Source organism: Protomyctophum bolini, assembly GCF_963924005.1.
Source record: "Protomyctophum bolini genome assembly, chromosome: 5".
Taxonomy (NCBI): Eukaryota; Metazoa; Chordata; class Actinopteri; order Myctophiformes; family Myctophidae; genus Protomyctophum; species Protomyctophum bolini.
In genome coordinates, this window is record NC_137866.1 from 37102115 (window position 1) to 37116150 (window position 14036).

Sequence of the window (14036 nt, forward strand, 5' to 3'; positions counted from 1 at the left end):
TTATGATTTAGGAGCCTGGCAGCTGAGTTTTGTCAGTTGCAGTCTTTGAATATTTCACTTACCGATCTTACCGTCTGAATTCATTTTTGCATTTCAAATAACTTTAGATATCGATATTGAAATTTTTAAATTTGAGTTAAAATGCAAACTTTTAAGGTCCTTGTAGACCGATGCATTTTGGGGATTTTTCTCAGCGTTTCTCTGCCGTTTTTCAAAAGAATAAATAAATAAATGCAGTAGCTTGCAAGGACCTTTACTTTTTTCAGGCCTAGAATAGGGACACTAAGGTTAATGTAGTTAATGAAAAATATAAGCAAACCCGTGCAAATCATACCTGGGTAGGAAGACATTGTAGAGATGTTTAAGGATGGTCTGGATGTACAGATTGGGCTCCCTGACCACAGGCTGAGGCATGGAGTCCCTGGGTGACACCAGGGCCATCATCCAGTCTGTGTAAACATCCACACACAGTTTGACAGTATCCCCATCTAGGGGAAGGCTTAGACCATAACTCAGCACTTCCATGGTCCACTTTACCTGGGTGGGGGGAACACAATGAAGCCATTTTGAGTAGAGAAGGTATTATGTTGTGTTATTTTAGTTGCCCATGAGGCCAAGTTCTGGAAGAGTCTGCGGTTTGGATTCCAAAACAGCAAGATAACAAAATTTTATTCCAAACGTTAACGGCATTTCAAGAGTACCTAACTTGTCGTGGCTTATTTGGCTGAAACATCAATAGTCACGTGGGACATAGCATAGGCTGGACAAGAACTGCTACTGAAAATATCCAAGCGGAAGTACAGGAAGTGCCGCCCTAAAGTCCTAAAGGAAGTTATGTTAATACTGTGCAGAACTATTCTGTTAGGATTCCTAGGTCATGAAAACGTGTCATGATAGGTTAAAGAAAAAACAGCTTCCAGGGGAAGTATATACAAGGGAAGTTCCACCCCATTGACACCTTTTTAATGTTCAAAAGTGGGCATATCATAAACATGGAGAATGAGTGACAGATGAGGATCCATTGAATATTATTGGTTGAAATTGGTTGGTTGTACACAAACACTACTCACATCAGGGTTCCCACACATTTTTACCAATGAATTTCCAAAACCGTTCCAGAATATTTAATCTAATTTCCAGGCCTATACATATATAACAATCAATCAGCGCAATAATGAGTCTCTTAATCCTATTTTAAATGCCCAAAGACAGGTAGTGTAGCAAAAATAAAGCATAGAATGGTATAATTCGAGTCCAAATTTCGTGCCACATCTTTTGCTACACCACCTATCCCAAGGCACAGGATTATGCTGCAGCACGATGAGCTTGTAGATCTGTTTTTTTTTTGTCACGTCCATAAAACATTAGGATGCAATCAGGCAGCCCGAAAAACTCCTTATGTTACATATTTTGTGTAATGTTATACATGTTTAGGAAAATGCTTTTTACTAACACAAGTTTGATACAAGAATATTTGGATGGCCTAAGACTTGTGTTTAATGATGGCCAACCAAAATATAATTTGACATTCAGCAACTTCTTTAATTTAACTTAAGATGTAAAAAGCATTACAGTTCCGTTACGAATTTCTTGTTGTCTCGTAACCAAATTATATAAAAGTATAAAAGTGAGTATTGAGTCGCGACACGTATCGATAAGCATTATCGACAAGGGACAGGTATGATCACTTTCAATGAAAATGTACTAAAATGAATCCCCATCACTCTAGTGTTAATGAGTCCTCTCTCTGTCTTACCTCCTTGTCCGTCTTGAGGATGTTCTCCGTGGCCACAGGACTGACGGCTGTCCCCAGGGGTTTGACCACGGCGTTGGCCACCTCCATGCCCACTCCGTCCGGATACGTGTGCAGAACACTGAGGTGGCCCTGGTCACTCTGCACCACCAGGTGCAGCGAGCGCCACTCAGAGTACATGATGATGGTGTGACGATGATGGTCTACTCACACCACCTGCCTCCACCTGCAGTGCACACACAGGTCAATGATGAAGATCCATCCATCCACCCCACTCACAACAACTGCACACGGAGATCAACCTAGCACCATCTATGATTGTCTGTGACAATGTGACGCATCGCTAGGGCTGGGCCAGATATCATAAGCACAAAACCAACTACCTTGATATATCAATATTATTGATATATTATGACAATAAATGAATATATTTATTGTCATTTATTGTTCAAAAAACAGAAAACATACAAGACAAGGGTTGTGAGCTAGTATATCTGCTATTTTCATTGGGTATTTGGACAATTTTTTTAGTATAAAATAAGGCTTCAGTGTTTTAGTTCAGGAAAATAATTATGCCAGTTCACAATATTACGATATCCAAAATTCCACATAAATAGTCTTGTATCACGATATTGATATAATATCCATATATTGCCCAAACCTATCACTTTATCACTTGTCATCATGAGCAACAACTAGCCTTGGATCTAGAATACTATCATAGATGCATTTTAAAGAGTCAGTGTTACTTTAATCTATGATAGTCTTGATCCAAGGCTAAGCAACAACGACGACGGGTGAGGTGAGGTCAGAGATGGACAAAGAACAAGAGACTGCACAGAGACAGTGTTTCTATATCTGCTGCTATTTCAATCTGATTGTATTGCTATTGTCTTTTTAAGTATTCGTAACCATGCACACATAATGTGACATTGCTTTAATTATATTATAAATATCTGACTTGTTTCCTTTCTCCATTATGTATCACTTTTCTTTCTTAAACTTGTGTGAGCTAAGAAATTCACCCACCAATAGTTGAAAAGTTGAATGTGAAGTCAATGCACTTTATGTCACTTCATCAGTGCACTCAATGTCACTACAAGCAGTCAATGCATGATGCATTATGACATTCATCTGGCAAGTCTGTGCTCTCCTCGCTTTACTTAATGTGGTGCAGGAAGCATCTTGCAGCAGCTGATCAACCAGGAAACGTTCATAAAAGTAGCAAGTAGAACATTAACATTGACCCAATGTACAGTCCAAATGTAGCTAACGAACGCAGCTAGGCTTAGTTTGCCACTGACTGGATCAACCACACAATGAAAGAAGTATAATAACAATGACAATGTAACACAAAACATGTCTCATTCCTTCCAGCTGCGTCGTATTTCAGTGTTGCTAGAGGTTAGTTAGCTACTAGCGTTAGCTTCCACTGGTTGTCATTCGTTCGTGCTATCGCTACGTTAGCAACCAGGCTAGCTGTGTGTGTATGAGATGTAGACAGAGATGTGGTGTTTTTACCTGGACGGACTGGAGCTGTTGACATAACAGGTGTGTGATATTCGTTATTAATGGCTCGCTTGTTGCACCGCGTACAAGTTTACATCCAGACGGCCTCCATCTTCTTCAACAAGGAGCAGCAGAGCAACTGACTGGCTGACTGGCTGTCTGACTGTCAAACACCGCACACACACACACATCAGCTACTGATCAAAACACCTCCTCCTCCCTCCGGCAGTGCGCTTCAAAGTAAAAGTTTAGTCACAAAACGTCAACAAAAAAAGCAATAACATTGTGAAGGAACAACAATATGTTTATTTTTTATTTTTTACACTAGTCTATAATAAAGACGAATCATTGTTGGGAGAAAATAATGCATTGTGGTGTAGCCCCTTATTTGCAGTTGCACATAATTATACCGTAATATATTTTGTCGTACATTATAAATATTATTTACAGATGGCAGATGATAGTTAATTATTATTTTCTCAATAGTCTATAAATGTTAAGCTGTACTGTACACAGTACACAACAAACTGGGACAACACTGTTATTTTAAGTATCGGAGTGTTTTCAACATAACTGAAACCTAGGAGCAAATGAACTGGGAAGTGGAAACAAAGCCAACCTCTGTCTCAACCACGCCCCCGCAATGCGGGCTATCACCAACCACCATCGCCTGAAATCATATTTTAATTGGTGGAAAGCCAGGTGAGGCGAGGTTATATTTTAATTAAACACTCATCAGAGTAACATACAGGTCCAGGCAGTTCGGAGTTCGGACGGCCCGAGGTAGTTAGAAGAACCATAATCACCATGGCACCGTTCTGCCCTCCTGATCCGTTCCTGGACAAAGCAGGCTCTCCCCCGGTACCGTGGGAGCAGTGGTTCGGTGATTTCAGCCTGTATGTGGAAATGGAACAATGCCCGGGGGAGGACAGGGCAGCCACACTCCTGCGATGCCTCGGCGAGGAAGGACGCAGAATCGTGCAGAGGCTCCTCGAGATCCATTCCCGTGGGAGTCGGACTCGAACCAGAACCTGGACGTATGAGGACATGGTCTCCGTTCTCACCGCGCACTACCTTGATGAGAGTGCTGATGATCACACAGAGAGACAGACAGACGAACAGAGAGACAGCGAGAGAGAGAGACAGAAGAAGATAAAAAGTAACAACACATGATGAAAGTTGAAACACAACACAAACGTAAAGGTTGTGTGTGTGTGTGTGTGTGTGTGTGTGTGTGTGTGTGAGAGCGCGTGTGAGCAACATACCGTTGGCGTTATTACCGTAGCAGCTGTTTATAAACTCTGTCTGAATCAGCTGTATCATTACAGTGTAGGTTAATACAAAACATTTCATGTTTACCGGTATACATTTCAGTGTAGATTAATTTATTTAGAAAAATGCACATAAACGTTTGCATGTCAATTCTTGTTATCATTTTTTCCCTAATATCAAAAACCTAGCTAATCTTTGATTTGATATCCAGATTTTGAGAAGCAGACTATTATTATTATTATTATTATGACTACATTTCCGACATCCACATTTATCGTTTTTGAGTTCAGCGATAGTTATCCGTTTTGAGTTTAGCAATTCTAATTATATTTCATTATTTTCTCTTTCCTTCTCTTTCTCTTTCCTTTCATTCTCTTTCCAGGAAATATTCTCATTTCTACAGCAGCAGTGGGCGGAGCTATCGTCTGTGGAAGTAAGATAAGATATTCTATTTAGGGGATGTGGTTCTATTCAAGTATGAGCACCAACCACTGTCCCATACATGAACATCAGTCAATTATAAGAAACTCACAATTATTAGATACGTGTCTGGTATAGTGAGGGTATCTAAAATCGAGAAGGGGGCAGAGGACAAAACGATACACTCAGATGGGGCAGAGTGGGTGGCCCCAAACAAGGCCACTTGTTTTGAGGGGCAGAATGCCAAACTGAGGGGGCATGACAGCCATGTTCTTAATTGCCTCCATGAAATTCCTGCCCTGCCTTCTGTATGAAATTATCTGCTGAAAAAAATAGCTGATCTACAAGATCACAAGCTACTTCTGCTATTTTTGAAAATGGTCTCTCTGGTCTCTGTAACAGACCAGTTTATCTGTCCCTGGTTTCTCTGTTACAGTCGGTGCTGTGGTCGCAGCTCCCTTCGTCTTGGCAGGAGTCGGGTTCACTTCCGCCGGAATTGCTGCCGGCTCATTCGCTGCCAGTATGATGTCATCAGCCGCCATTGCCGGTGGGGGTGGAGTGGCGGCAGGAAGTGCTGTGGCCATTCTTCAATCAGCAGGTAGCTGAGGCGATTGAACCTGTGACTTAAAGGTCACATTGTCATCACAAGGTCATTGTTTCACACTAGGGAAGGGACAATATGACAATTTCATGTCATGATTAGGCTATTGTGGCCAAAATAATTAACGATATTCTCGAGATAATAAAAATCCGTTTGAAACGAGCTTAGGGCCCACTGTCTCAATTCAATTAAATTCAACAGGTTTTATTGGCATGACATTTTACAAGTGTTGCCAAAGCACAATCACAAATAATTATGATAAACGACAACATAATATCAATCTCTCAGCTGTCCCACTGTCTGTCTCTCTTCAGGTGCAGTGGGTCTGACAGCGGGGGCGTCTGCCATGGTCGCCGGGGTTGGAGCAGCGGTGGGCGGTGCAGCAGTGGGAGGTGCAGTAGCAGGCGGAGCTGCATTGGCGGACAGAGCTGAGGGGGTTGTGGCCGAGGGGGGTGGGGCGGAAACTGTCAAACTGAAGAGTCTGGACACACGACTTGTGGATGAGGACGAGAAGGGGTATTATTTCAATTAGTCTGTTTTCCCGTTGTTTTGCAGATGGGTGCCCAGATTGTATTTAACCAAATGAACCCTAGTGTAGTGTGCATATCCTGAGGTGAATATCCGTTGATGTGAGATTGTAGATTGGTTATTTTCAGCAATGAGATTTGATTAAAGAAGTGACCAAGTACAGAACGCTGTGACACACTGGTCAATGAAGTAGGCATATATAAGTTTCATTGTTGATTAACTGCTGACTGGAAAACATGGCTATTGATGATTTCTCAATTAAAACATTGTTGATTGTGAGTAAATTTCAGTTTGAGTTTCTCAAATGATCCCACATTGTTTCGGGATTTATTTAAATGATCCCAAACTCTTTTCTTTTATATACATTCATTATTGGCTTTGCCTTTTAGTGTGAGAGCGCTATAATGTCAGACATGCATCTTGTACTTTAATAACAGATAAAATAACAGTAAAAGCTCTGTAATGCATGATGCAGGTGTTTGACCAACACTAATAAACAGCAGCCTCTTACTGTACTAAATATGTTATGTCAAAATGAGGTGCCATACTTTTGTTTATCAAGAAGTCAGAAGGTGGGACATTCCACAAGATAATTGTACAGTACAAAAGATAATATTTTGTATATATTTTCATTTAAATAAAGCACAACATGAGAATTAGGGATGCCGCCGATTAATTGATTTTCTGATTAATCGTCTGAGTCTCCGAAATTGATAATATATATTTTTTTTTTTTGACAAAATATAGGCTAATACATAAGGCTGCATGATATGTCGAACATGAGTGGAGAATATAAGTATAAATCAAGTTGAGCAAAGCCACTCTTCTCTGCCCCTCTCTCTAACAGACACAGTTAAGATCGCTTGTTAAGTGCCTTGCCAGACAGACAATCAGATGAAATGAAGGCAGTTGTAGAGTAGAGTGTATAGACTAGTGAACTGAACGTTTTCTGTTTATATCAAGTACTTCATACCAGCCCCTTATGAAACTACTTCTCCCCAAATCCATTTCATTTTCCATCCTGAATGGCAGTAACTAGCATACAATGAGAACTGAGACGATCTCCACAAAGGTTTACTCGTCAAAACTGCTAAACTGTAACCATCAAAGCATGCACTAATGGTTATGTGACCATGGCATGTGCATAATATATAATAAAATATCTAATAGAAAAGTGTACTTCTTTGAGTGCAGGTCCCTGGCTACATCTGATTAACTGATTAAAGTATTTTTAATACTATTATAAATACTTGATTGATTGGTTGATTGATTTTACATGCAAATGAATGTCATGCAAGTAGGCTACTGCTGGTTGTAGACTGCAAATCCTGTACAATAAATCAATGTATGGTGTTACTTACTTACTTACTTACTAATGTGAAATTAAATGTGTCACCGTAGCACCACACCGCACCGAGCTTGTAGATCTGCTATTTTTGAAATATGTTCTCGCAGAAGTGGATAGTGTAGGTGTTTTGAAATAATTTGCCATAATTGTGGATGGCGAATGATGGATCGCAGTCTTTTATAGCCTAAAAATGAGAATAAATGGAAACGCTGACCCTAAACAAGTCGTGTCAAGTGATAACCGAAAGGATAATTTATTTATAAACACGATTAATTTGTTTTAATTATCTACACAATTTTAAAGTGATCTATGTGTTACTGTCCAAGAATCTACTTGAAATGCCACACGTGTAGCAGAAACCATAGCAGATTTTGCACCATAGAGTCATAAATAATTAAACATAATAATAATGAATACCCTGTTTTAATTTCAATAACGAAAAGGAGGAACTACTCGTAGGCCTACTACAACTACACGTTTCTTCCGGAATCCGGATGCATTTCACCGACACACCACCGCCACTGTGTGTGTGCAAATTTAAGATCAGATCATCGGCTTTTCTTTCATCTTGTTGATAGTGAGGCAATTACATTTCATATCGGTATTACATTTCATATAATTGACAGTGAAGCAGTACTTTGTGAGTGGATTGCCTATTGTCAATTTCATCTAGTTGACGTTGAATCCGTTTAATTTCATATCGCAGCAGTCATGTGTGTGTGGATGCACATGACGCCGTTAGAATGGGCAGAATATTTAAACAAAGAGGTGAAAGTTCGGGCGACAGACCGACAGGAACACCTGGGCTGGATGTTCACTGTGGACCCCGTGTCAGCCAGGTAAAACATGTTATTATTAGAGCCAGAGAGTGGGTACCTGACTGTCAGCAGTAGTATCTCGAGAAGATGTTGACTTTTAGGGCGCTGTTTTTCCTTTGTTTTGCCAATGGGTCCCAGATTGGACTGTCAGTTACAAGTCTGGGAAAATATTAAATTGACATGTTTTCCCCCAAAATGTAAAATGGTCTGAAATAGCTTACATGATTTGAATACTTAGCACGGTACATCAATATATCACGTATCAGACCTAAATATATACCCCTTACTTATTGTTTATATGCCATAATGACTGGATATCCAAAGGTTTTGTAGCAATTATTGAAATAGTAGGCCTTAAATGACAAATGTTCAATCATGTTCAGATTGGTTGATTGAATATAGAGATGCTCCGATCAAGCGGCCACCGATTGGTGATCGGCCGATATTCACTCCAAATGACTCAGTCATCGTCAGTTTGCCCTATCTGTGATCGGCAATTTACCCTATCTGGAGAAACCGTTTCATACCATTTATGTGGTATAAAAGTCAATCAGATAGTATACTAGTATAGTATAATATCATTTTGCATCTTTGTGACAGGCCTAAACATTCTCCCCTTCCTCCCCACACACAGGAACAGTTTTGACGTGGGTTTCAATTTTCCCCTTACAGTATCGGTAACGGATCGGTATCGGCCGATCGTGAGAAAAACAATCGGTGATCGGGATTGGTCCCAAAAAACCCGATCGGAGCATCCCTATTTGAATACATAGACAGAAATGCAAACAGCATGAGTACAGTGAGTCATACACTTGGTCTAAAAGGATAACCCAAAAATCTAATACAATGTTATGGAATGTCATGTTGTCAAGTATATTATGTCATGTAGCTATGAGTGAAGATGATCTGATTCTGATCTGGTCTGTCATTTGATCTAGAATTCCTTTACTGTCTATACTCAGACCACAGTCTCAACTCTCTACAGTTAAAGTAAAAATAGACTTGTACATTCTAGTTTCTCTACCTGTAAATTTACAAATGGTGAAGATAACGTTCTACCAACAATACATTTGTTGGAACAATTCCACTAGTCAAAGTTTATCTGTGAAATAAAAATGAACTATTGTTATGTCTCTCCTCTCTACAGTGTTGTGCTGGTCAACTTTCAGGAAGGTATAGTATGTGTGCGTGCGTGTGTTTGGTTGCTTGCGTGGGTCTGTCAGTCCTGGGCTAATCTCGGCTACGGCAGTCCGCTCCGGCAACCGGAAATGGATCAGTGCTTGATACATAAACCTGCTTGCCGTCGCAGCCCTTTCTACTACGGCAGAACCCACACTTACACGTAGTGACTACGCCATGTCATAACCATGTTTATTGAAATTATAGCTGTCATACATTTACACCGATTGCTCCATCGCCTCTCTTATGCTGTGTAATGTGTTGGAATGCTCTGAATGAAGAAATAACACTAATACCATATGTCATATAATATAAACCATGTTTATTAAAACTGTTTTAGAATAACACAGATTGCTCCAGCACCTTCCTCTTTTCACTGCTGATCATGTCCATCGCATGTAAGAATTAAGCAATATCGGCAAGTTAGCCGACGGCTGTTTGCTTAACGATTTTGACAGCTACGGTGATTGCGTCATAGCCGCCGTACTTCCGCCTAGCAGAGCCGTCCTGACAACAGTTGTTGTCCCTTTATTATCCAGAGTACAGTAGCTCAGATGACCTCTGGTGGTTGGATCAGAGTACAGTAGCTCAGATGACCCCTGGTGGTCGGATCAGAGTACAGTAGCTCAGATGACCCCTGGTGGTCGGATCAGAGTACAGTAGCTCAGATGACCTCTGGTGGTCGGATCGGGCTGAAACACTGCCTAAAGCCGGTGATGATAACCTCCCTTCATCAACATGAAATTTGAGATCCACAAGGGTGACCCTTGCCCACATTTGGAGGGGACGTACACAGTCGTCATCGCCATATCCGGACAATGTTTCAGTGGATCGGACAGCCAGGGGCCATACTAGATCACGAAATGGGCCCTTATGGAGCCATTTGGTTCCATTTGTATACCCGTGTATCACAAATAATTCATATCAAACTGGTTGTCCTTGAAACTATAAAGGTTGAGAAGCACTATTGGATCATATCTGACATTCGATGGAGTGTTGCAACACCACTTGTTATCAGATTTTAGATCAGTTCTGTTGGGCAAGCGGCACCGTAGTACTACAGAGTAGTAGTTTAGGCTTCTAGGTTGTTTTGTCAACACATCCCTACACCTGCTTGACTTGTTTCCAACAGGAGGAGGCGTTTCGGTGTCGGTGGTGATGGGCCACGCCGTTGAGCAGGTGGAGGTCATTGGCGAGGGAGACGAGGAGGTGCGCGAGCGCCTCCGCTCCGTGTTCCTCGGAGAGGCGGCGGGGGAGACGTTGAGCGGCGAGGAGCTCCGCAGGAGGAAGCAGAGCGTACGGGCGTGGCTGGAGAGGAACCGGATCCCGGTGGAGGAGATGACGGGGGAGCAGGAGGTGCTCAAGGTCGCCAACGTGCTGACGGTGGCGCCGCCCTACAGACCGGAGGACTGCAGCAGCAGCAACGAGATCATCCTGGCCCGAATCCAAAACCTGATGGACAACAACCCTGACAGGACGGGGTAGAGCAGTGGTTCTCAAACGTTTTAATTTCAAGGACCCCCATAGTACTGGTCCATTTGGTTCCATTTGTATACTCAAGAGTTACAGACCTGTAACTTGGGACCCATTTGGAAACCCCTCAAGGAACCACGAGTGTCCCTGGACTCCACTTTTAAAACCACTGGTATAGAGAGATGGTCACACAGCTCCACCTGCTGAGCCGTGATGGATTTACAGCTGTTGTTCTTTACTGCCCAGAAAACCAGATCAGTGATACATTACATGTTCCAGTTTGGGGTTCACTGGTTTGCGTTACCACCCCAACAGAGACAAACAACAGGAGCTACTTTTTGTTTTTAAACTTCATGAATCACAGATTAGTTATTGGAGGGATTACTTTGATTAAATTCTGATTGTATTTCTGTCTGTTTTCCCAATAAATGATTGTATTAACTATGTGTTTTGTGGAGATACAACCAAATTTGTTTGTACATAGAGCAGGCCTACAGATAATCCTGCATGGTTTCCATAGAGCGGATCTACAGATAATCTTGCATGGTCTTCATAGACCAGCCTACAGATAATACATTTTTTAATAAATAGAAACGTGAAAACAAGTTAATTCTCTTGCGATATGTAAAGGTCTTTTGTGGTATGTATATTCACGTGCATGTTGATATTGTGATGATACATTTTATATATTGTGCAGCCCAGCATAGATTAGCCTACACTAACCCTACCTGTTCGTACCCTCACGGCTGGTGGTGTACCATGTGTCACTGTGTTCACTTCACAGCCATCATCTGTACTAGAGTAGGCTAAACTCTCATCTACTGTGGGCAGTGAGATTCCAGGTGTATTCCTGTTATGTAGCATCAAATTGATCAGCTTTTCTGTCCATATTGGTATAGAGGTGGAACTGTTGTCATTCTTTATTATTCTTCTTTATTAGGATCCGCATTTGCTTCCACGAAGTGGTCGCTAGTCTTCCTGGGGTCCACACAAAAATGTATAGAGTAAAAACTAAATTTAAATTTAAAACCGACAAAATCATGTTATTAGCTAAAACAGTGAAGTCGCTCTGCATTTAACAGACAACCAATACAAATAGTGTTTACACAAAATACAAAAAATTAAATAGAAATAAGGTACCAAAAAATAATCGAAAAAAACTATTGAGGCAAACAAGTCTTTGGTCTGATCTAAATTCATGTGTCTGAACCTTAGAGTATGATAATCTGATAAACAGATTGCCCGTGGTCAATTGGTCAAAGCTTGATAGAAATGGATGTTGATTGGTTGACCAAATAGCTGTGTGAAATGTGAATACATGGTCAGTAGGCCTAGTACAGTTGTGGTGATAACAGCATGAAGACAATTGTTCCCTTGTTTCTTTTTATCACTTGTTTACATAAGCATTGTCAAACCAGAGAGAAATACAATGAAAAGCACAGAGAGACACTTGCCGCACACACGCGACAAGCAAAAGTCCATTTACATCAGTGGCTTTGTGCAACTTTCAGTATAATGGGAACACTATCCTCTCCCTCATTGGTTGAAAACTGTCATCCAACTCTATCCATGTGACTGGGTTATTATACAGTGAGAGTTGGTCTGCACTATGCAGTCCAGTGCGGTTATAATTTAAATTAATTTGATTATGTCGACTAAAACTATATGTCGACGAAAAGTGTTCGACTGCCTTTTTTCACTGACAAAAACTATGTAAAAACTAAGCTATGATGACTAAAACTAAGACTAAATTATATGACTAAAACTGAGACTAAATATTGACAACAATATCGTCAATACGTAATAACTACACTAATATGTTAGGGAGGGACTAGTGGAGAATAGATCCAGTAGAACTAAAAGACAAGTCTATTTATGTTTAGTTGCGCTCTGAAAATAGATCTACAAGTTCACAACGCATCGCGAGCTTGTAGATCAGCTATATTCAGCATGCAACCAACTTTGAGGAATAGGATTTTGTCTCACGCTCATTGCGTGACAATTGTACGTAACAGTTGAGCTCATTAAGTGACAGCTAACCATCTACAATGAGAACACGACTGCCCAAACTGGCTATTGTAACTAGATTGACTTGATTTTGTTCTTTCTTCCGCATGTCTTCTCGTAAGTCGTAAGTGCCAGTTACGAGACGGCCATGCCCACTTGCCCAAATGTGCTGACATCATCAATTTGTGATGACAGCATTGGCCTTTTTTAGCCCAATGAGTGTTTTTTTTTGCAAAACTAATGCTTGGAATGGATTCAGCATCATGAAAACCCCCTAGTTTGACATGTCACATGCTACATAAAGCTCATAATGATTAAATTTGGAATCTATAGCTTGTAATTGGTACGTATGGTCACATATTATGCCAATTATGAAAATTGCTCAACATAATGCAAGTCAGCATCCGGCAGTTTCTACATGCTGGGGACCCATACTAAACATTTCTAACATAAAACCTTGGTGTACTCAACATGTCCGGGTTCACAATGGGGCTCTATGGGCTGGCTACTAGACTATAAGAGAAATTCATGAATAAGATTTTGTTTTGCCCCATTCTGTATGGTAGAATATGTTAATACAATATAACTTACCATATACAATTGGGGTGGACGGTGGTTGTATTTTATCTCCCATTTAGATTGTGCCAAAGGTCATGTCTCATCTAGACGCAGCATCTGACACAAACTTTGACCGGATGGTCAAACTTGTATTTATCCCTTGAGCAAGCTGGTTCTATTAGCTCAATGGTATGGTACAAATCTCAGCACTTGTCAAATCCGGGGTTGAAAGTTACGAGCCCGGAAGAGGAAAGTTACAGCTTTAATATTTGCATGCCCTGATGTCTTGAACAACACCAAATTTGGGTTTGGTTGAAACCGGTTTAGAATCACTGGTCAAACCATTGACAAATCAAATATTACTGCAAATCAATGTTCTGCTATAGTATTTGTGTGCATGATTTCTTTATCGACCTGTCCTACAATGACAGCATGACTACCCAAACTAGAAATTCAACTTGATGTTCATAGACTGAAACAACAGAGATTTTGTTTTTTCTTCCTCATCTATTCGGTTTCCTCATCAGATTCTGTCAAACTGTGACTTGTAATTTATTCATAATTTCCAAT

The 14036-nt window shown here is 40.7% G+C and overlaps 3 protein-coding genes across 9 annotated transcripts in view; 2 read left to right on the top strand and 1 right to left on the bottom strand.

Annotated features, from left to right (window-relative positions):
• Window positions 1-3416, bottom strand: part of ralgapb (Ral GTPase activating protein non-catalytic subunit beta) — a 29531-nt gene extending 26115 nt beyond the window's left edge. For all 7 annotated transcript variants that reach the window (XM_080764472.1, XM_080764471.1, XM_080764470.1 and 4 more), the window contains exons 1-3: window positions 3275-3416; window positions 1757-1979; window positions 335-537 (exon numbers count right to left, since the gene is read on the bottom strand). In XM_080764472.1, coding sequence (XP_080620598.1) covers window positions 335-537; window positions 1757-1933 — 380 coding nt within the window. In that variant the 5' untranslated portion in view covers window positions 1934-1979; window positions 3275-3416. The remainder of the gene's footprint in view (window positions 1-334; window positions 538-1756; window positions 1980-3274) is intronic.
• Window positions 3417-3936: 520 nt separating this feature from the next.
• Window positions 3937-6793, top strand: LOC308315225 (uncharacterized protein). Its single transcript, XM_080763094.1, has 4 exons — window positions 3937-4421; window positions 4917-4967; window positions 5391-5552; window positions 5870-6793. Exons 1-4 carry the CDS (start codon window positions 4070-4072, stop codon window positions 6085-6087), a joined length of 783 nt encoding a protein of 260 aa, XP_080619220.1. The 5' UTR covers window positions 3937-4069; the 3' UTR covers window positions 6088-6793.
• A 1157-nt stretch (window positions 6794-7950) lies between these two features.
• gemin6 (gem (nuclear organelle) associated protein 6) lies at window positions 7951-11433 on the top strand. Its single transcript, XM_080763149.1, has 3 exons — window positions 7951-8270; window positions 9397-9422; window positions 10561-11433. The coding sequence occupies exons 1-3, from the start codon at window positions 8143-8145 to the stop codon at window positions 10911-10913; spliced, it is 507 nt and encodes a 168-aa protein (XP_080619275.1). The 5' UTR covers window positions 7951-8142; the 3' UTR covers window positions 10914-11433.
• Window positions 11434-14036: the final 2603 nt, after the last annotated feature.

Bases quoted from the DNA above. Each gene is read 5' to 3' on its own strand.
- LOC308315225 (XM_080763094.1), top strand. From the start codon at position 4,070: ATGGCACCGTTCTGCCCTCCTGATCCGTTCCTGGACAAAGCAGGCTCT. The intron at 4,422-4,916 runs GTAACAACACAT...TTCTCTTTCCAG, and splicing joins GAGACAGAAGAAGATAAAAA to GAAATATTCTCATTTCTACA. The intron at 5,553-5,869 runs GTAGCTGAGGCG...GTCTCTCTTCAG, and splicing joins GGCCATTCTTCAATCAGCAG to GTGCAGTGGGTCTGACAGCG.
- gemin6 (XM_080763149.1), top strand. From the start codon at position 8,143: ATGTGTGTGTGGATGCACATGACGCCGTTAGAATGGGCAGAATATTTA. The intron at 8,271-9,396 runs GTAAAACATGTT...TCCTCTCTACAG, and splicing joins GTGGACCCCGTGTCAGCCAG to TGTTGTGCTGGTCAACTTTC. The intron at 9,423-10,560 runs GTATAGTATGTG...TGTTTCCAACAG, and splicing joins GCTGGTCAACTTTCAGGAAG to GAGGAGGCGTTTCGGTGTCG.